General features: G+C 42.5%; 3 protein-coding genes across 6 annotated transcripts; 2 read left to right on the forward strand and 1 right to left on the reverse strand.

The window, feature by feature from the left end:
• Positions 1–227: 227 nt before the first annotated feature.
• Positions 228–1,819, reverse strand: ndufb6 (NADH:ubiquinone oxidoreductase subunit B). Of its 4 annotated transcripts, none has more exons than XM_030788062.1 (4): positions 1,565–1,819; positions 1,090–1,182; positions 722–766; positions 228–407 (listed from the first exon to the last, which is right to left on the reverse strand). In XM_030788062.1, the coding sequence occupies exons 1-4, from the start codon at positions 1,742–1,744 to the stop codon at positions 336–338; spliced, it is 390 nt and encodes a 129-aa protein (XP_030643922.1). In that variant the 5' UTR covers positions 1,745–1,819; the 3' UTR covers positions 228–335. The 4 variants fall into 4 exon arrangements, with proteins under 4 accessions (XP_030643922.1, XP_030643923.1, XP_030643925.1 ...); XM_030788063.1 differs by having other exon boundaries at positions 1,090–1,173; positions 1,556–1,819; XM_030788065.1 differs by lacking the exon at positions 1,090–1,182.
• A 2,734-nt stretch (positions 1,820–4,553) lies between these two features.
• On the forward strand, positions 4,554–5,093 carry LOC115824209 (transmembrane protein 215-like). Its single transcript, XM_030788314.1, has one exon. The coding sequence runs from the start codon at positions 4,554–4,556 to the stop codon at positions 5,091–5,093; it is 540 nt and encodes a 179-aa protein (XP_030644174.1).
• Positions 5,094–6,192: 1,099 nt separating this feature from the next.
• Positions 6,193–16,866, forward strand: LOC115823940 (PRELI domain-containing protein 1, mitochondrial-like). The gene is made up of 7 exons (XM_030787989.1): positions 6,193–6,306; positions 6,494–6,558; positions 8,266–8,436; positions 9,168–9,393; positions 11,172–11,285; positions 11,795–11,873; positions 15,390–16,866. Exons 3-7 carry the CDS (start codon positions 8,345–8,347, stop codon positions 15,533–15,535), a joined length of 657 nt encoding a protein of 218 aa, XP_030643849.1. The 5' UTR covers positions 6,193–6,306; positions 6,494–6,558; positions 8,266–8,344; the 3' UTR covers positions 15,536–16,866.
• Positions 16,867–20,594: the final 3,728 nt, after the last annotated feature.

Genomic DNA, 20,594 nt, shown 5'->3' on the forward strand with positions numbered 1-20,594 from the left:
GTATATTTACCTGGAACAGCTTTCAAAAGCCTGTTGCACCAATAATGTATTACATCTTAACCTCCATAAGTTTGCTTTCGTCAATGATTCAAAACCTCCTCTGTAACACTGCAGTGTCTTCAGATTGTGTGTTTAGTTTGTTTCAGTCATTAATCATGCTATGAGATCAAATGTACCATTCAGCCAAGCAGAGAGAAATCCACACAAAACCTCTATGGAGAGCAAGGTAAATGTCTTGGTAAATATGTTTACTGACATTCCACAGACATATGCATATATACACATCTTATTTATAAACAATTAACGTAGGCAAATTAATTGGTTCGTTTATGTTTTCAGTGGTGGCTGTGTCCCTCTGTTTCAGGAAAGTCAGGGACAACTTCTCCCGTTTCAAGTACGGTGTCCCCCTGAAAACAAATGAAGGAAAAGGTTTCAGATAAAAATGCTTTAAAAGCATCTGCCTCTCAAGAAGCAAAATTAGGCGGTAGTTCATCGTTTAGAAATATTGCAAACGCCGGTTCGGCTCTATGAAGCTGCTTAAGCATTCAGATTTAAAGACAGAGAGCAAATGAGGCATAAAATTATAATGTCAAAACTCACATAATCAGTCAGAATAAACACATCTCACTACTAGTTTGTACTGCACAACAGAACATTGGAATAAGGGATTAAGTAGTAAGTAATACTGGTATCACTGAACACTAATTGTAAATGTACTCACAGGGAACAGTCGGGGTTTCAACTCCACAATGCCAAATGGCATTTTCTGTAAATACACAAACAAGATTTCAGGATTTAAAGTTCAGTTTAAGCAGAGAAAACTTTCCAATGACACAAGAAATTCATGTCTGGAGTTCCTAATTTTATTATTCTTTGCACTGTTACTTGACTTAAACTGACATTTAAGAGCCTGACTGTGGAAAGCTTGGACCACCGTCAACAATGTTGTCCCTACTGTTAGTGTTTGCTAATCCCTTTTCATAAATAAACTGCCCTGAGTTAGTCAGAGATGTTTTGGCTAATGATGGTCTAGTGTGCTCTAATATCAGTCTTATCCAAGATTAACATTCGCAGAAAATATAAACTTACTGCAACGTGATACTTCATGTAGTAATGAACTATCCAAGCAGGGATGAGCACACGCGTGACAGCGAAGACACCAGCATTGTAAGCCTTGAACGTCTGTAGAGAGAGCAAAATAGCATCATTTTCCAAGTACTCGGTTTAGACTGTGACAGTACAAAAATCAACAGAGGGACTCGAGCACACAGGGAGCCGTCGAAAAACAACACACGAGTCAAGGAGCGACCCAATTGCACGACCGACACAGGTGGTGTTTTTCTCTCTCCCAAATGTGTCGACAACGTCGCTGCAATACCTCTAAATAGTCCAGGCATTGCGACTGTGACAGCACTTAGCCTGTAAGGACATACCTGCTAGCAATGTAGCATTGTTACACTAGTAGACGACGTTCCGTTAACTATCACTTAACCTCACAGGTTGCTAGATGCGGTTACATAACTTTTGCTCCTAAATTTGCAATGATTGCAGGCACTTTGCTTACATATAATCTCCAAAGACTTTTGGGTTCCAGAAAGCCAGTCCAGAACTTCGCGATGCGGCCTTGTGGTTTATGTTCAACGACAGGTTCTCGAGGACTAAGTTCCTGATCCTTCAACCACTGTCTCCTGAGCTTGGTTAACTGCTCTACGCGGAGTTTTTCGTCCGCAGTGTAGCCAGTCATGGTGATAATATTCTATGTCCTAAAGAAATAACAGCAACGGTCCCTCTCACAACAATGACATCTACGAGGACAAGCTTCCCAGCGTTCGCAGCGGCTGAAGAGAGGACCGTCGCTAATGAGTCGGATTTAGGATAGCGCCATCAAATGATCGGGAGGTAAAACCTCAGGCAACGTTACCGTTCCATTGTTAAGTTGCTATGTAAATTGGGCCCGAAATAAAAGAGAAATATTTTAACTCATTTAGCTGTCTTACTCATGTCTACCCCGTGACTACGCTAGAAACTGCACAGTTTAAAACTATTTTAAGATTTATCTGCCGAAGAAAAACTGAGTGCTCAACACGTGAGCAGCGGTCCACCCATGATAGAACTATTTTAATTTATGGTGCAGTTAATTATGCATCAGTTCGTCCTCCACACTGCTGCCAAGACTTCTCATTCATCGTTAATCAACTATATACAGAATCTATTTAGAGTTTAGCAGGGATTTGTTTATGCTCTCACTCTCTCTCCAGCTCACTCACTCACTCACTCTCTCTACGATGTCCTTTTTGGAGACAGTCCCCTTGTCTTATATACATTTGTTACTCAGGTAAAATTTTGCCTTTTATATGCAGAACGTCTAGAAAACATGTCCAAAGATCATTGTGTTGTTGTTTTCATCCTCTTCATTATTCATAGCTAATGTTTATTTAGTGCTGAACTGCCTGAGAATTAACACACACACAGAGAGAGAATCTCTAGCACACCTGTTACCCAGACTGCCATGCTGTAGCAAGGTAAAGTGTCAAGGCCTCATCTCTGCTGTGCAGCTGTGCTTGAACCCTCTCTGTGTGTGCGGGCTAATGACCATACCACAGCAGGAGGCGTTGACATGTTTGTAACTGCACCCCATAAATATATAAATCTATATAAATTAGTCACCTATAGATATATCACTCTGACTATGACTGATGCTCTGGAAAACGTAAAACAAACCCCTTAATTATTCTTTGAGAAATAATCACTCCAACAGAGATGTTCAATTGCTTGTTCGTTAATTAGTTAGTCAGACAGTTAGTTGATTGGTTGGTTGGTTTTTGTTTAAGAATGTAAATAGTACTATATAATCAATTTGTCTGAATAAGTAAACAGTCACATCAGAAAATTCTTGGGTGGTTTGCTGTGTTGGTGAAAGAATGAATAGCCATATGAGTAGAGTTATAAATATTTCTCTGTGGTCCATAAAAAGTTATTGCTGCTGCCACGCTTGTAGATTGCCTCTTAAGATCAGTTGACGTTAATTCATAATTTGCTATAAATGAAACAAGCTACGTATCAGATTTCATTCCAGTTCATTGAAAGAATATCTCTTCAGCGTGTGTGCATTTGAGCCAAAGAGAAGTTCACTTATCTCCTGCCAGCAGCAGTTTTGGGGATGTCACCTCTAATGAGGAGAAGTCAGCCAAGGACTTTGTTTTAAAAATACGTCCCGATAAATTAATTCTAAAAACACATTGGCTTCAAACTGAATGTACACATTCCACATGCCAAAGGCGTGTATTCAGGGTTTGAATTGGGCGGGGGTGGGGGTCCTGACCCCCCCAATTAAGACTTGGGACCCCCCCTTAAAAGAGATAAAATCAACAATTGAGGGGGGGGGGGGTGAAACATTTACATATCCTATGCTATTTAGCACTGGAGAGAAAGTATAAGATTCTTACAGAGGAATCTTCACTCTCTATGCCAAAACAGCTCCACACAGACACTGCAGTGTATATTTAGAGGGAGTTTGGGTAGGGCACAGGGCGTCCCCTGGCTGAACACACAGACGGAAACGTTTCAGATGGCTAACATTCTGCCACCGGCAGTCAGGTTTAGAGTCTAATGAACCAAAGGTAGAGATTAATAAATCACCACGCCCTATGTCATCAGTCTGATCAATCAGAAATGGCTTTTTTTTTCTTTTTTTGGAAAACATTTTGTACAAATTCCATAACATTTAGGCATTTATTCCTCCTGAAGTGTTTTTATCTTTCTTGTTTTATCTGTCTATCTTTTTTTAAACAATTAAGCTCCTTTTAGAATATGAATGAAATTTTTATGAAAAAAAGGCCCTCATAAAACCAGTGATGCTTTGAAGTACATTGATCAGTGTTCCTGGAGATTCTTAGCCTGATCATATGCCCTTCCAAAACCATAACACTAGTTGATTTCAGGCAGCGTTAATTGGACACCAAATAGCATTAAAGTTAGCAACGACTTCCATACAGCCAAGAGTGGCTACTGGGTATCTTTTCAATCCTTCTCATGTTTCATTGTGTGTATTTACTAAGATGCAGTAATGAGTTCTATAAAAGCAGCTCTCCTTTTGACCACTGGCTGGAACCCTTGATAACGTGCAACACCTCCGTTTCCAAAGCGCCATTCGCTTTTCAAAGGATACGTCGTATTCCGAGTTCACTGAGGTGGCTGTTCCAGGAGATTTTTTTTTTTTTTCCAAATGGTTTCAGAGGCCACACTTAGAATTCCAAGGGCCGTTCTGAAATTGTAGGGGCTCGTGGACTTGTGGACAGAGAACAGTCTTTTCGCTCCTTGACGCAGTTTTGGTTCTGTGAGGTGAATGCAAAAGAGTTGTTTGAACAAGGAGTTTCTGCCCTCATCAGAGAATTGTTTTTTTTTATTATTATTTTATTTTATTTCATCTTATTTTATTTGAATTTTTTCCATCCCACTTCGTATGCGGCTGTAAGCAAATGAGGGCTGACGGAATCAACCCACGCACAGGGATGGTGATAGCCGTGTGTAGTGTTTTCCTCTTTTTTGGGTTCATGTTCACTGTGTCTGGCCTGAAGGGAGAGACGCTCGGCAAAGTCCCACTCATAGCCATTGGTCCTGCTATTTGCATGCCTGGTGTGGCTGCCATTGTACTGGCCAACAAAACAAACGGCTGCACCAAGTTCCCCTTCCAGTGCCACCGCCCTAAAGTGAAGAGGAGACACGCGGAGAAGGAGGTGAACAGGGAGGAAAAGCCGGATAGAGCTGCTGTGACTCAAAATGGAAGTGACTTCATATCCATGGCAACAACAGAGGGGCACAGAGGGACGGAGAATAACGCGGAGCAGCAGGATGAAATTGTACAATATTTGGATGTCCATTGTCCAGCAAATACTTTTTTGACTGCTGGTGGTGTCTTCAACTACAGATTATGTTCTGCTGTGGAAAACAAGACTTTAAGTGGGTTTATGCCGATGCCTCACTGGAGCATTGGGGAGCACAGCAACAGAGACTGTCAGACCAGCGTGTATGGACCTTGCTACTCTTACCTCAACACTGATGATCTCAGGCGGGGTTGTGAAACTGTGGTCTAATTAAGTCAGGGATAGATTTTTAAATGTACATCACCAGTCCCTTAAAAAAGTATCAAAATATCACATGTGGCAGCCTCCAATGGCCACAGAGAGCCACTACCCGTGTTACGTTCTCTGAGAATCAGTAAGAGCTTTTTGTTTGTTTGTTTGTATTTTAATCACAAGGATAGCTGTACTGAGTGAAGCTGTTTGATTAATGCTTTAGAACACAGCAGGGCATTCTTGATTTGAATGTGAATGGAAATAATAAAAATAAATAAAAATAAATAAATGAAGATGCCATCACTGTTTTTGTGAACCTACCAGAGCTTTCGTTTAGAATGTGTTAGCACTGTTTGTTCTTCAGAACGTTGCTTGAATTTCTGCCTGTCTTTAAAATAAAAATCTTATCATTACCGTAAAGGTGCAGTATTTCAGTATATACTTAAAGTGATATTTTGTAACAAAAACAAAGCAATCAAGACCCTTAACCAGTGGGGGAAAATGAATGAATGAATGAATAAGTTAATTAATTAATTAATTAATTAATTAAAAATAAATAAATAAAGGCAAAGGAAAATCTGATATGGGTGAGGGTATTTTTCTTGAAACGTATAGAATGCACGGATGTATGTAGTTTACGTTACTCTTAATAATCACTAGAGGGCGCTCGTTGTTAAGCGATCATATTTGCTGATTCCGTTCCGGCTGCAACAGTATACGCAACTATAACGGTTCCATATGAACAATAATATGTACGTTTGAAAATGATAATAGCTTAAACTTTTTTATTTTATATCAATTATTTTTGTTTTTTCGATTTTAAACGTTCTACTCGTATAGATATTATCAGTAATTCTTGAATGTTGGACATTACATCGCTTTTTATTCAATATTAAATACTACTCATGTGCCGAATTACAAGATACTGATTCCGGTCTGAGTTATCTTTGACAATCGAACATATCGTGTGTCTCTCCCTGTGCTCTTTTGAAGAAAAAAAAAATCCCCTTTGGGAAAAAGATGCCATTGCTAAAGCTAGACTTTTACTTTGGAAAACACCCCGGACTGATAGTACATTCTTAGCTCCGCCTTCAATCAACTGCTGCTGTAGCAAAGAGCTATGCTAATAAGTGTGGCTGCAACTTATTGGAAAAATTTACATTTCCACCTTTAAAGAAGCCACCTAATATTTGCAGATGTGGTGAGAAGGATTTTCGGATCAGGAAATCAGGTATCTTATTGTACACATCAACAAAATATTTTTTCTTTCACTGAATTTACTTGTTGCCGTAGGTACTCTGTATTGTGAAGTTAACTTAGCCATGGTTATTTAAGCATCTACTGTGGAGAACCTTACTAGCTTTGTGTTAAGGTTGTTGTCCACAAGGTTTTTTTTCTTCTTGGCTTTATATCTTTAGATCGTCTGCAGTTGAACTGAAAAGTTTGAGAAGAAGTGAAAGCGTCCTAGTTAACGTTTCCCATGGTGAGTTACTTCATATAGACGCACAACGACAGCCGTATGTAGTGTGCTAACACCGACATAGTAACGCAATGGGTCAAACCCATCTGTCAGACTTCTCTCTGACTCATTCAAGGTGACAGGTATTGAAGCTAAGTTAGCTTGCCAGTTACGTTTGCTGAACAGGTATTGTTACTAAGCGTGGCAGTTTGTTTGTCTGATTTACATGTCCTTTTGTAATTCATTTAACCGCATATTGAAGGTAACTTTTGCAACTGAACGAATGAAATAAGAATGAAATGTCTTTTCATGTGTGACCGGGGGAAGTAACCCGAGTTTACCGATATAGCCGGCTAACATAAGCTGAGTTAGTAGCTAGCGTCTGAATTCTAGAAATACAGTTAAAACTAATACCGGAGTTATTCTACGGTATCATAATTTGGTAGAAGCGAGTTATGATTTTTTTTTTATATTCTTGAATTTTTTTGTTGAACTGAATTTGGGTAGATGTAGCGAGTCAATTAGCTACCTAGCTAACTAATTTAGGAACACACTCTAATACCCCTTTTCCACTGCCGCGGTGCCGGTGCCGGTGCCCGATCGAGCACCGGCACCCGCGCTTTTCCACTGACAAAATACTGGTGCCGGAGCCGAAAACTGGCACCGGCACGGCACCACAGAAATGCTGGTCCCAAAAGTTGGAACCGCTGACGTCAGAGGCTATGCAAATAAAAACCACGCGAGAACCAATCAGTTCAGCGTTTGATACGTGACGTTCTTTAGAGAGGCGGGAGTAACAAAAAACGTCTGACCAAGTAGCGGTAGGCTAAAGGATATTTGTAGCGTGAAAATATGTATATGATTAAAAGATGCATGAGTAACAATTTGTGTCTACATCAATACGGGCTGTTGTTTACATGTTACATGAACGTAGTCGGACCCAGAGTGGTAGAAAAAGACACTCTCTCTCTCGGCTCTGGCTGGTGCAATTAAACCACTTCATGCAGACCTTCATTTAAACACTCGTTTTAACTTTTGAGCTAAGTGACAGACTTACTATTTTCATGAATTTTGCCCCCAGAGCGAAAAGTTCTGGGACAAAATTCGTGAGGTGTTTCGCTGTGTGGAAGCCTAGCGTAAAAGTAAATTTATAAAGAGCAAGCAATGCGTTCTGTCCGACATTATTTTTTCCCCACGGAAATTACCCAAACTTTCGCTATGTAGCGTTCGGTTCCCAAACCAGTGGAAATGCGGGCCGGTTCTCAAAAGGCACCAAGGCAGCACTGGCTCCGCACCGGCACGGGCACGGGCACCAGCACCGTCGTAGTGGAAAAGAGACATAAGTTGCGCGTGACCAGAGTGTGACCTGTTGTCTCAGAGAAGGGTCTGCGAAGTAGTACGTTGATATTTGGAAGACGCGTTTGTCTACAGCGACGTAAAAAGAAGAGCTTATCGAATAGGTTTGAATGAACACGTCTGAATATGCAGAGATGACAATCATAGCAAATGCATTAATAAATGTACTGTCTGTGGAATCAAATACATATAAAGTTTGTCTCTCTATGCCAGCAGTATTTGGTGTACTGCAACACCAATTTGCATTCAAAGTTAAAAACAGTAATTCCGACCAGTTGTGCAGTGTTTTTATCTCGCCTGTATTAGTAACATTGAAGAAACTGTGTATATTTGAGTTGCGAAGTAGAGATTCAAATCCGCGTTATGTATTCACAGGTAACGAGCATGTAATGGAGCAGATACCTCTTTGATACAGCCCAGCCTTGAATCTGATCTACACTCTAAAGTTGAAAGAATGGTGAAATATTTTTTCAACGAAACAGACATTAAAAGCAAGTGGGACCATGTTTTCTCTGCGTTTTGGCAGAGGTACCCCAATCCATTCAGGTAAATTACATGCTCACTTTGAACATAAACCTAATTCAATTCCCAGCATGACTAACTAACAGTAACAGTTGCAGTGCCCCTAAGTCCTACATCTCCTTAAATATATCTTATTAATGTTTGATGTTATTTTATCAGTATACGCACAACTGTGCAGTGAACCAGTGAAAGCCAAAGAATATGGCATACTTCAGCAGACTGAGTGATATTACAAGTTTTACGACACAGATTAGAATTTTTACTACACAGATTAGTCACACTGAGAGCATTATGAATTTAATGCGATACAGTTCCACTTTTTTCTGTGCTCTCAAAATGAGCGAGCTGAAACTCCCAAACAAGTGCTTACTTCCTCTTTGTCATTAGTTGTTAATGTCACAGTCCCTTTTCGGTTCTATTTTAAGGACGTAATGCACTGAAACCCTGATATTACTTTACTTAAGCCATTTCACTTTGGAATATCTTTTCAGTGAACACTTTCCCCAGACAGATATTTTGTTTTCTAGTTTTGTACTGTTTTTTTTTTTTTGTTTTTGTTTTTTGTTTTTTTCATAAGAATAGCTTTTATGATGACGTCTTTTATGAAGTTGGTTTCGTTGTGTAATATGTGACTGGCAGTGTTTTTCATCATGTACTGGGACATTGTGTAGTTTTAATTGGCAAGCTAACTTGACCAAACTATTTTCCACCACACTGTGAAATATTGATGACCTAAAGTATTTTGTGTCCCTCAGCACTCATGTTCTCACGGAGGACGTGGTTTTTCGCAAGGTAACCGAGGACCATCAGCTCGTCACCAGGCGCCTCCTCACCAAGACCAACCGGCTTCCGCGATGGGCGGAACGATTTTTCCCCACCAACCTCTCTCGCTCCGTCTACATCCTCGAAGACTCCGTCGTGGACCCCATCAACAAGAGACTCACCACATACACATGGAATCTAAACCATACAACTCTGATGGTTAGCTCTCAACGTCTTGTTTAAACATACATACATCTATCCAGCGCATAGCTTTTTTCCAGTCATTACTGCCTTAACTCTGTGGTTTTCAATCTATACCCATATTGACCACAACCCCTAAAACATATGTTCCCTATGCTATTACAGGCATATCTGATTTAAAAGAGCAGTAACGGTGGGGATGAATTGATAAACATGGCTTGCGCGTACCATTTGACAGACTTTGCCTGTAATTCTGCAGCGTAATTAACACATTAGGGGCCTTCAGCTTCTGTTCAGGGACGTGAGGTTGACGCCTAATTTTGCTGGTGTTTCGCGGTCCTCAAATATTTCACGGCCGTGCTGGCAGCAACAGCCTCAGACCCCGGAGTTTTTTGTCTGAGGTTGGAGTTTCTGTCTCTGCCCCCCCTCCCCCCCCCGCCCCCCCCCCCCCCCCCCAGCCTCATCCATCCAACTTTCCTTGACCTTCGTCACAACCACAAGACGCCTTTTCAGCTATGCTTTTCTCAGCCTTCTCAGGAACGCTCTTTGTTTGCTGCTCCGGGGTTGTGTGGGTTGGTTAGCGACGGTATCCAAGCTGTGGCCAGAAGGAATGCACTGTTTTTAGGAAAACTCCTTAACTAGGAAAAACCACAATGCTTTTCCACTGGGTACGAGTTTGGGGACGACTGAGGGGGGAAAAGAACGACCCCTGAAGGTCATCGGATGACGACGACGGCCTCTAGAATTTTGTAATTCGATCGCTGTGAGGTTGTGAGGCCGAAGCAAAACTTTTCTGAAAACATTTTCAAAATGGGGGGGGTGTAACTGAGGTCATCAGACTAGAACCAGCCCTAAACATGCCACCTCCAATACTGTCTATAACATATAATGTGTGTTTAGGAAGCCCTCGTATGTATGCCTGTGAATATGATAACATAGAAACAGTGGGCCTCATTCACCAGCCATTCCTAAGAAGAAATGTGTTCTTAAAACCCACTTAAGCAGTTTTCTGACATTCATCAAAGTTTGCTTATTTGGGATTTGTCCTTAGGTCAGAACAGAATCTACGCACACTCAAGAGCGCACTTACGCACATTTGAGTGCTGACATGTTTATACAAAATAATGTTTATGAAAAAAAGTCGGAACTGCGAGAAAAGAGTCTGAATTGCGAGAAATGAAGTCGTAATTCCAAGAAACGGTCACAATTAAGCAAACTTTTTTTTTTTAATGTGGCGGAAACGGGCTTCCATGCATTGCTGTGTGTGCACACGGCCCTTCAGTCTCATGCCCTTTTATGGGAATTGGGGGGTGGGGGGGGGAGTGTTTACCTGTGCCAATTAGGAACAGCTGGCACGTGCTTTCAATTTATGAGGACCGTGGTATTCATCATTTTAAGAAAAAGGTGCGAACAATTCTGTGGGTTAAGACTTTTTCTTAGGACCTTTCTCAAGAACAAATTTAAGAAAAAACTTAGTAAGATATTGGTGAATGAGAGGCCCAATGTTTCCTGTGACCTAACATTGCAGACATGGTCAATCGTCGTTAATTTTGACGCCCCGGTCCCCTGTACTGCTTTGCATGCCTCCCACACGGGCGCTCATGCAGTAGAGTAGTGAGCCGTTTACAAATACGAGAGGACGAGCAGAGGATAATAAATATGAACCTAACTGTATTTGTAAGTCACATACACCAGGGCTATACCTCACCGTGCGCTCTCAAGAGTCATATGTCACATCCCCCTCGCGCTCCCTCGTGTCTTAAAATGTCACTCGCCTTTTTTTTTTCTCCCCGCAGACGGTGCGGGAACGCTGCGTATTCCAAGAGTCGGAAAACCGGCCGGCGTGGACGGAGCTGAAACGAGAGGCCTGGATCTCCTCCGGGGTTTACGGCTTTTCCAGACCCATCCAGGTACCGTCCGCAACACCGCCAGTCTCGCCACCTCGATGCTCTCCGCAGCAGAACTGGAATTAAACTTAGGGTAGAATTTAGGATTTAGGGTCAGTCCTTAAAGGCCATTAATTGATGGGCGTTTACCCACACAGCTCTTGGCCAGCAGATCTCTCGGAAGCTCCCTGTACCAGCGCGGGGCTTTGCGGGTACAGTCGAAAAGCAGGTGGATCAACGCTGACGAAACCAAGCGTCTGTCTGCCAAAACACAGACACGTAAATCTTCCGACGAGAGGAAAAATTGCAGAGGACAGGAAAAAAAAAAAACCCCAGCTTGTTATTTTCAGTTCAGGATTAGTTCTGTATGGATGCTTTTTTTTTTATATGCCCTGGAGAGCAGGGAATGGGGCGATGGGTGGGGGGCGCTGAGGGAGAATATGTGATGCGGAAAGTGTTAGGGATCCTGTCTGTATTTTGTTCACATGCGTCTGAATTTAATTTTATGTTTCCCGTCTCGTTTTCTCTCTCAGGAGTTTGGGTTGGCGCGCTTTAAAAGCAATCAGGCCAAAGCCATGAAGGGATTGGAGTATGCACTAGCCAACTTACACGGTAAGTTACAGGGCGCTGATGCGAGCGGCGGGGCGCTGCAAACCCGTGGTTCGGCGATTTGCATTTTGTTTTCTCAGGGAGCAGAACTCTCCCACCTGTATCTCCAGTAACAGAAATACTTCACAATATGTGAAGCCGGTGAGCTTGTCGGTCATGCGGTCTGATTACGACCTATTTCACTATCAGCCCGGTCAGTCATTAAACACATTCTCCTATACGGGTCGGAGTACTCTAGAAGTGTGGAGGATCTCAATCTTAACAGTCACGTCCATGTTTCTCCAAAACGTACATCAAAGGCTCGACCTTAGTCATGCTGTTGTCATGCACAATGTAAAGATTATTATGCTTTTTGTCTTAGGAAAGAGTTTAGACATTTGTTTACTTCGAACTTATTTAAAGGATCAGCCCTTGATTTTTTTCATTAAGCAATGTCATGTTCACAGCAAGCTGGTACGTGGCTGTATGTATGTAATTTTTTGTTTTGTTTTGGGTTTTTTTTTAACATTTTTAAGTATTTTTAGGTATTAAGACAATATTTGCACCATTTATGTCGCAATTTGTTTCTGTGCAATTCTTTCTCCTGAAACCCTGCCATAAGACCAGACGTCTGTATTAAACTGGCAGTGATGGTAAGTACAGTGCGATGGGCAGCTGTGCTCAGACGTGTCACATGCATGCCTGAGCCTTTGTAGGAGGACAAAAGACCTTAGAACTTCTCCACTATGAACCAACAATAGCTGGTGTTCTAGAACCCCCCAGAATCCATGTGTTCCAATTCTACACACAATGACTCCACTGAGAGCTGACTAAAAGGGCTGTCATTCGAGAACCCCTCTAGCTTGACTGTCATAGCCGTGTTGACGTTGGAAGTAGGGAGGGAGGGAGGGGGGGGGGGCGTTTTTTTTGTCTTTTTCCCTAAATGGCCCTTTAAAACGGTCGTTGTAAGATGCACGACCTGTTTTAGAATCTGTGTCAGTGTTTCTCAAGGCAGCCCTGCACCAGTTCCATGTCCGTGCACAATTTAGACCAAACATTGCTCGATAACAAGCTGATCAGCTTAATGAGTTATGCTAGAGAAAAGCTGTATCTAAAACAATTGCAGGACAGGGGTGCCTTGATGTCTAGGTTGAGATTTATCAATGTATGTGTTTTTTTGTTGTTGTTGTTTGTTTTGTTTTTTTTGTAATCTTTTGGTTAGTGTTATTTGCTCCAACATAGTCACCCCTCCTGTCCCTTTGTCTAAATTTCTCTCTTCACGGGATCCTAGCAGGTTTGAAATAATGCCTGTACAGCACTTGGGGAAGGATTTGCTGTGTTGTCAGGGTCTGCCGCGGTGCAAGAACCTGCAACGGTGATGCAATCCGGAGTAACACGCCAGCAAGCCGTTTCCAAGGCGCTGGGCCGTAGCCCTAACCGAGAGACACTGCGGGCCGAGCCGGCACCTTCAGAATCAAAAAAAAAAAAAAAAAAATTTTGCTGTTCGACTTTTGATGGTTTAAAGCGTCCGCTCGCCCCGGGCAAAGCCGTCTCAAAACTCTCAGAAGCGCTCCCACCCCTGCATGTCAATGGGGGAGCCCCTGTGCCAGCTCATCTATAATCAATGCTTTTTTTTTTTTCCTCATAGAGGAGGAGAGTGCTCAGGCTTTTAGGAGAAAGGAGAGAGGAGGAAAGGAGAGGGGGGGGGGGGGGGGGGGGTAGGTCTCTGATCTGCCCCTGCCTTTCCCTCCAGCTCTTTGAGAGGTGGAAAAAGCTGCTCAGAGCAATGCAGTTAAACAAAAAAAAAAAAAAAAAAAAAAGAGGCTTTGCATGTACACTTCATATTTCTACACCCCACCCGCACCCCAAGCCTCTCCCCCTAAAGAGGGCACAGGGGAGGTCAGCCAGAGAGGCAGGACCAGGGAAGAGTTCGGCACCGTGGTTATTCTGGCCACGGGTTCAGACCTACAGCTGGTCTGGACCCTGGGAAAAGGGAGGGAAGAAGGGAGAGAGAGAGAGAGAGAGAGAGAGAGAGGGGGGGGGGGGGGGGGGGGTGGAGAGAGGTGAAGAAGGAGAGAGTAACGTACTCTGACTCAAGTCATCTTTTGGTTCATGAGTTTGGCCCATTTTAATTTGTTCCACATCTTTAGTTTGTTTTTGGTTTTTTTTTTGTTTTCTTTAAACCGTGTCGTTGAAGCAGCGCCTGTCCACAAGCGTTAAAAGACCAAATCAGAACCGTTCGCGTTCCCATTCAAAGACAAAACTTCCTCCTTCTCCCATCCTCTCAGTCTCTCCAGAGCCAAGTCGGCTTTTAATGGATCGCCCCACCCCAGTCACACACACACACACACACACACACACAGCCCCAAGATTCCCCCTCCTCTCCGGCTCTGTCTCTCCCCTTGTCCCGGTTCCCAGAACGAAGTGTTCTCCACTCTTGGGTTCCACTGACGCTGGTCTTAAGTGCCAAAGGCGGTGGCATGGTATGTTGACCCCCTTTGCTGGAGCGCTGCCAACACTGGGGAGGGTCATTCAGACTGCAAAGCGCCCCACGAGCAGGCACTGAGGCCCTGTTAGGTACCATGTGCCAAACTTGCATGGCTTCTCTTTCTCCACTTTTTTGCCGGGGTCAAAGTGAATAGAAAATCATCTATTCATTGGAGAGGCTACAGAATAATCCAGCTATAGAATAATCCGGCTATAGAATAATCCATCTATAGAATAATCCAGCTATAGAATAATACATTCAAATTCTTCTTTTTTTTTTGCCTTTTGACTGCTGACACTCCTTAGTTTAATGGAATGCTCAGATTTCAGCTTCTCTTTGTGTTTGTGGTCTCAGACCAAAATATTTAGAGAACCCTGAAGTATTCAGGATTTTCTTGCCGTTTTAATCGTTGTTTTCACTGCAGTCGACCCGTCGGAAAACCACGGCCGAATCTCGGAAGAGCTCACGGAAGATCAAGATTTGACGGCTCGTAAACACAACGTGGGGTTTACGGCGTCGATCCCGTACGACCGTGTTTGTTTTGTTTTTTTCTCCGCTCCGGGATTTCCGTAAAAGATTTATCCTTTTGTCCCTCGCAAACGGCTCTTCTCGAGCCGTCTGGCTTTAAGCGCGGCCTCTCCGCTTGGCGTGGTATGCAGTCGTTGGGGTTTCTGGCTGCGTAATGACAGGCAATCAGGCTCTTCAGCCTTGTAATCAACCCCGCGACACACGGCGTCCTGTACTTACCACCGCTCGTGCTCCCAAAGGTCACACGGAGTGCAGCTCATGTTCGCCGGGGCTGAAGTGCAGCGTCGCGCCCAGACGGCCGTAAATCCAGACAGACAAGCATCTTAAAAGACCATCACGCCACTGTTATGATTGGAGGGGGAAAAAATATACTGTGTAATTTGACTGGGATATGGACAAAAAAAAAAAAAAAACCCAACAATTCAGAGATAAATCTGTGCACAGTCCCAATTATTAAAACAGTCGTTTTGGACCTAAGAAATGAATTCTCTCTCTCTCTCGCTCTCTCTCTCTCTCTCTCTCAGGAGATGGCCAGCCGTGGCACCTCAGGGACTCGGTGAAGGATGCATCTGAGAAGGCAAAAGAGACGGTTCTGGCTGCGTCAGAGAAAGCCAAGCACCTGGCCTCGGCCGCCGCGGCCAGCCCGCAGAAACCCAGCCAGTACGTGTGACGGGCACGCCGCCGCCGTCGAGGGGCGGCACCTACGCCCCCTCTCTCTGACTGGAGCCTTACCGGGATCAAGCCCCTCTGTTATTGCGTGTACCCTGGCTTTGTCTACCGTGTCTTACTTCTCTCGCTCTCTCTCTCTCTCTCTCTCTCTCTTTCTTTCTCTTTTGTTTTTCCTCTCTGTAACGTCATTCTCTCAGGTAATGTATCTATGTGCAGCAACTGGTAGGACAGCTGTATATGTTTACATTTTTTGGCTCTTTCTGCTGCAGGCATGGGGCCCTGAGGACTAATCACGCACAGACAGAACGCATTGTAAAGTTGAAATACTGATTGGGGGAATAAAATGTATATTAAGCTACTTAGTAAATTCATGCCGGGGGGAGAAAGCTGGAATTTGAACTATATGCAAGTGATCTGCACGTTTGTGAATGAGGTTCACGAATGGATAGGGAATGGATTTTTTTTTTTTTGGTGACATTCATGTCTGACTTGACATTTCAGATGACCTTCTGCATTCCTTTCTTATGGAATCTGCTACCAAACACACGCTTTAAACACTTAATTTTACGCTTTCAGTGGCTCTTTCAGTGATAGGCTTTATTGTTATGGTTTATTATTAGAGTGTAATTGAAATGAGTTCAATTCAGTGTTGCCTCAAATGTTCATAGTATTGTACTTTTAAATTATGACATAGCAAGAGTTGTGTCTGAAATAAATGTTTTGGACGCACAAGTTAGACAACAGCTTAGAACAAATACCATTCAACTGCCTTAAATGTGTATTAGAGGTACGTGCATTGCTTTAAGGTGGTAGATCCTTGGTGAACACAACGTGACAAAGCAAAATGTTCATTTAGTGTGTTATTCATAATGTATTGTGAAGTACCCAAATATTTGTGTCTCTCGGATGGGGAATCCTTTGTAGTGCGTAATGGAATATTCTTACTTGGGACTTCAGTTAAGCTCCTGGACTGACTGGCGGCTCTCTGAGCAGAGATGGGTACACGTATCCAGTTATCCGTTCCCAAAGCTGTACTCAAACTTAACCAGAACGATCTCTCGCAAGAACACCTGTTGATGTGGCCCGGAGGGTGTTCAAATCAAGTTTTATTTAAATAGCTGCTTAGTCCCGTGTTCATTATGTTTTTACTTTTTTTTTTTTCTGCTGGCCTGTACAGTTTCTTTCAAAGTTCAGGATGAATCAGGTAGACGCAGACCGCTGCTCAATTTCACATCACTCAAAACGATATAGAAAAGCACAAACCTGCTGTTACGCTGTCTCATCCTCCTAGAAGAACTCATGTCAATAAAAAGAAATGTCTATTTCACTGTCTGTCTCTTCGTCTGTGCCTCTGGTTATTAATATCTTAATTATTGAGTAGTTTGCTGCCAGACGTCACAAAATGGTGCGACTTTGTAGTCGTATTTCCAAACATAGTGTCAACTCAAGACGAAAACCGAGTGTTATCGCTAGTCGTGTTAGGCAGAATATCTTTGTTATGCATTCGCTTGGGAGACGTAATAACTACAAGGGGGTGAAATGAAATGGCAGTGCAATCATTCATGTATTATTCAGGATGTGAATGCCGTTGAAGTGGTAGTCATAGCATACGCAAGTGTTTCCCCGAACATTTATGCAATTTGGTAACGATCTTTGAAGTATATTTAGGATTTAAACGTATTTTGAAACGAGATGTATTTTATAAACAAATTGAAGTGTAATGAAGTTGTAAAATTCTCACATTCGCAGTGTATAATTTAAAAAACCGCATGCACTATTTATAAAGCTATAAAAACCAACCAAATATCAAGGACATATCATCGGCAGTTCTCTACATAACCAATAGGAGGCGCATGGAGAGAGAGGAGTGGATCTCTCTACGTTAGTTCTGAGTTCATGAGCTGGTTGAGTTTAGAAATCATCTGGCTGGCTGGACAAAAATAGAAACCTGTGCAGTGTTTTTCAGCGAGCAACTTAATGTGCCCGTTATACCTCCACTTAGTTAAAGATGTTGTCGCATATTTCATGGTTAAACTGAAAACACATTTTTTTTTTGTCTTTTTTCCTTTTATAGGCACTCTATTGTATCTCTCCAGTTTCACCTTACTTTTTTTTTTTTAAGAAGAAGTCACATGACTCCAGTTCTGGCTGGTAGTGAAAACTCAAGAACACTTTTATGTATAAAACATTTTTTTTAATTATTTATATTACAATGAAAGAATACACAATACCTTGAAGTGGGCTAGAAAACACAGCCAGCACCAGGTACGTATACACAAAAAAAAAAAAAAAAAATGAACTTACATAATATAACACATCATCTGAAAGCATATTACACATCTTCTAGAGGAAACATATTCACAGGTCTCTGGCACAGAACACTCCCTACTCAGTGTTTGCCCGAACACAATGCCAAGCTCTCTCCATGGGTTTTAAGGGCCCCCCCCAACCCCCACCCCACCCCCCTCTCCATACACACACAAATACACACACATACCTCCCTTCCCACTCCACCTGCCTTCACCTTATCTCAACTCACACACCTCTCGTGCCAAAACGCAGGAGGTTTATGGGCCACCACCCAACCTCCCCCTCCCCACCCCACCCCCACCCCCGTTACCATGGCGCTCCATACGGAGTCCTCTCTCTCTCTCACGCGCGTGCGCCAACATAGGACGACAAAGTTAAGATCACGCAGGCTCTCCAGACGCCGCGTTGAACAATCGACCATCATCATAAACATTGCTTACAATGTTGCGTGAAAACCGAAACAGAAAAAAAAAAAAAAAGCAAGACAGGGAAGATGAAGAGGTTAGACAAGTATATCAACTACAAGAAAACTACATTAACCTGTAAAGCCATTCTGCTGGAATTATGCAAGATGCCCTCCCCATGCTACCGACTTTTAAATCGTCGAGAAGGGCGCAGAAAAGATCAAAGTGACGAGTCATTTGGCAGGAATCTGGTTTGATGGAAGTCATTGCGATATCTTTTTTTTTTTGTTGTTGTTTTTTCTTTCCTTAGTGCTCGTAACATGAAGAGGCAATGGAACCGACAGGAATGGATTCTTAATTGGCACCGAACGTCTCTGTGTTGTCTTCTCAATCTGCCCTCAGCTAACGTCATCTTTCACCTCAGTTCACCCCAGCTTCTCCATCCCTCTCCTGCTCCATCTTTGGCAGCTCCATCCTTGGCAGACAACTTCAAACAGCAACATTGTTTTTTTTTTTGTACTGTTCACAATCTGGCTGGCTGTAGCCTACTACGGTGGCTTTGAGCGCCCACAACACAATCTAGTGCTACACTAGTCAGCGTGTTCATATCAATGCCTCAGTTCACGTCACCCTTGCCATTAAGTTGGGACAAGGTCACAGAGCACCAGTGTTTTATACAATTCTGTTTGCTTTTTTTTGTTTTGTGACAGGACACAGCGTCATAAACCTTCTATAGTTTCACCTTACGTTTCCAGATGGTTCCGTGTAAGCTTAACCTGGCAGTTACACTTATTTAGTGTTTGAAACCCAAAGCCACTATAATCTCACAGACTCGGTCTCTGTCACAATATACAATCTCTTTCGATAGATTAAGTTTTCAAAAGCACATCATTAAAAAGTTACATCAGAACCACTGGTCTCTGCAGTGGCTGGTTAAACCAAGCCATCTTGTGCCACAGACAGCTTAAATGCGACACACAGGTACCGAATGGATGGTATGTAAGCTTTAAAATGACGGCCTTCGAAACAGGAATCTCATATCTGGCCCACTAATCCGATTCATTTAAGTCCCAAACTAACATAACAAATGGGAGGTTCTGTGCAAGAGTTTTTTTTTTTGTTTGTTTGTTTGTTTGTTTGTTTGTTTGCTTGTTTGTTTTCAATTTACAACTCACTCAGTTGTTCTTTAACCAACAAACTGAAAAAAAAAAAAGTACATTTTTGCTACTAACAGTCACATATATCCTTGACATTAAATGTAAACTCATGAAAAACTCATGAAAAAAAAAAAACGTAGCTTTTTTTTTTTTTTCATTTTCAAAAAGAAAAAGAAAAAGAAAAAAAAAAATCTCTTTCTCCCTCCCATCAGTGTATCGGAGAAATTTGGAGAGGTTTAAAAAAAAAAAAACAAAACAAAAAAATCAGAATGAAAAGAAATATTAAAGGATTGGTCACCGAAAAAAAAAAAAAAGAAAGAAAAAGAAAAGAAAATGCACCACAGAATCAAAGCAAACCATGCCTCTCCAAAACACCCAAGCTCCGCCCATGTATTTCCTAAGAATGCACCAGATGATCATATTGCTGCTGGGTCGTGTCTCCTTTGAGCTGGGGGAAGGAGGGTCGGGGTCTACCCCTGTAGATCGCTTTGGGTGACCCACGGTACCCCCCCCTCCCCCCAAGCATGCACTTTTAACACTACGATAAGTACTGTCATTGGGAGAAGGCAAAAAAAGGGGGAGAAACACCTCAAGCTGCCATTAATGATTGATTTTCTTTTTTTTTTTTTTTTCCCCCCCCGTAGCTCCTCTCCCTATGTTCTCCTCTTCATTGTTTCAAAATGAGAACAAAAAAAAAAAACAAAAAAAAAACATAAAAGCGAAACTGCAAGGAACATTTCGGCGATGACAGCAACGCGACAGCGACAACATCCAAAAAAAACCAAACAAACAAACAAAAAAAAAAAGAATTAAGGAAAGAATAAAAAACAAACAAAAAAAAAAACAAAAAACAAAAAACAAAACAGGATGAGCCTCAAGGCTGCACTGATACTGGGAGCGTCTTTTAGTCCAATCTGGCAACCGTGGAGGGAGGGAGGAGGGGGGGGGGGGAGAGATGGAGAGCTGCCATGGGAGAGATACCAGTGTCACACATGTGGGCATAAAGCTGCGCAGCGGGCGACAGTGCGGTAAAGTGGCTCTTCAGAGCAGGCGCAGGGCAAAAAAAAAAGGGGGGTTTCCGGCGGAGGTCAAAGGTTGGACCTTTCGGACTCTCGGACAGTTATTCGTGTGAGGAAACCCCTTTGCGTGCTCCCAAACATGATTTTGGAAAAAGGCCTGTGTGTCCTCT

This window comes from Chanos chanos, chromosome 11, assembly GCF_902362185.1.
Source record: "Chanos chanos chromosome 11, fChaCha1.1, whole genome shotgun sequence".
NCBI lineage: Eukaryota > Metazoa > Chordata > Actinopteri > Gonorynchiformes > Chanidae > Chanos > Chanos chanos.

Excerpts from the sequence above, each read along its gene's own strand:
- ndufb6 (XM_030788062.1), bottom strand. The coding sequence starts at position 1,744 with ATGACTGGCTACACTGCGGACGAAAAACTCCGCGTAGAGCAGTTAACC. Across the intron at positions 1,183-1,564 it reads AAAGTCTTTGGAGATTATAT|ACGTTCAAGGCTTACAATGC; the intron begins GTAAGCAAAGTG and ends CTCTCTCTACAG. Across the intron at positions 767-1,089 it reads ACATGAAGTATCACGTTGCA|AAAATGCCATTTGGCATTGT; the intron begins GTAAGTTTATAT and ends GTGTATTTACAG.
- LOC115824209 (XM_030788314.1), top strand. The coding sequence starts at position 4,554 with ATGTTCACTGTGTCTGGCCTGAAGGGAGAGACGCTCGGCAAAGTCCCA.
- LOC115823940 (XM_030787989.1), top strand. The coding sequence starts at position 8,345 with ATGGTGAAATATTTTTTCAACGAAACAGACATTAAAAGCAAGTGGGAC. Across the intron at positions 8,437-9,167 it reads AGGTACCCCAATCCATTCAG|CACTCATGTTCTCACGGAGG; the intron begins GTAAATTACATG and ends TGTGTCCCTCAG. Across the intron at positions 9,394-11,171 it reads TAAACCATACAACTCTGATG|ACGGTGCGGGAACGCTGCGT; the intron begins GTTAGCTCTCAA and ends TTCTCCCCGCAG.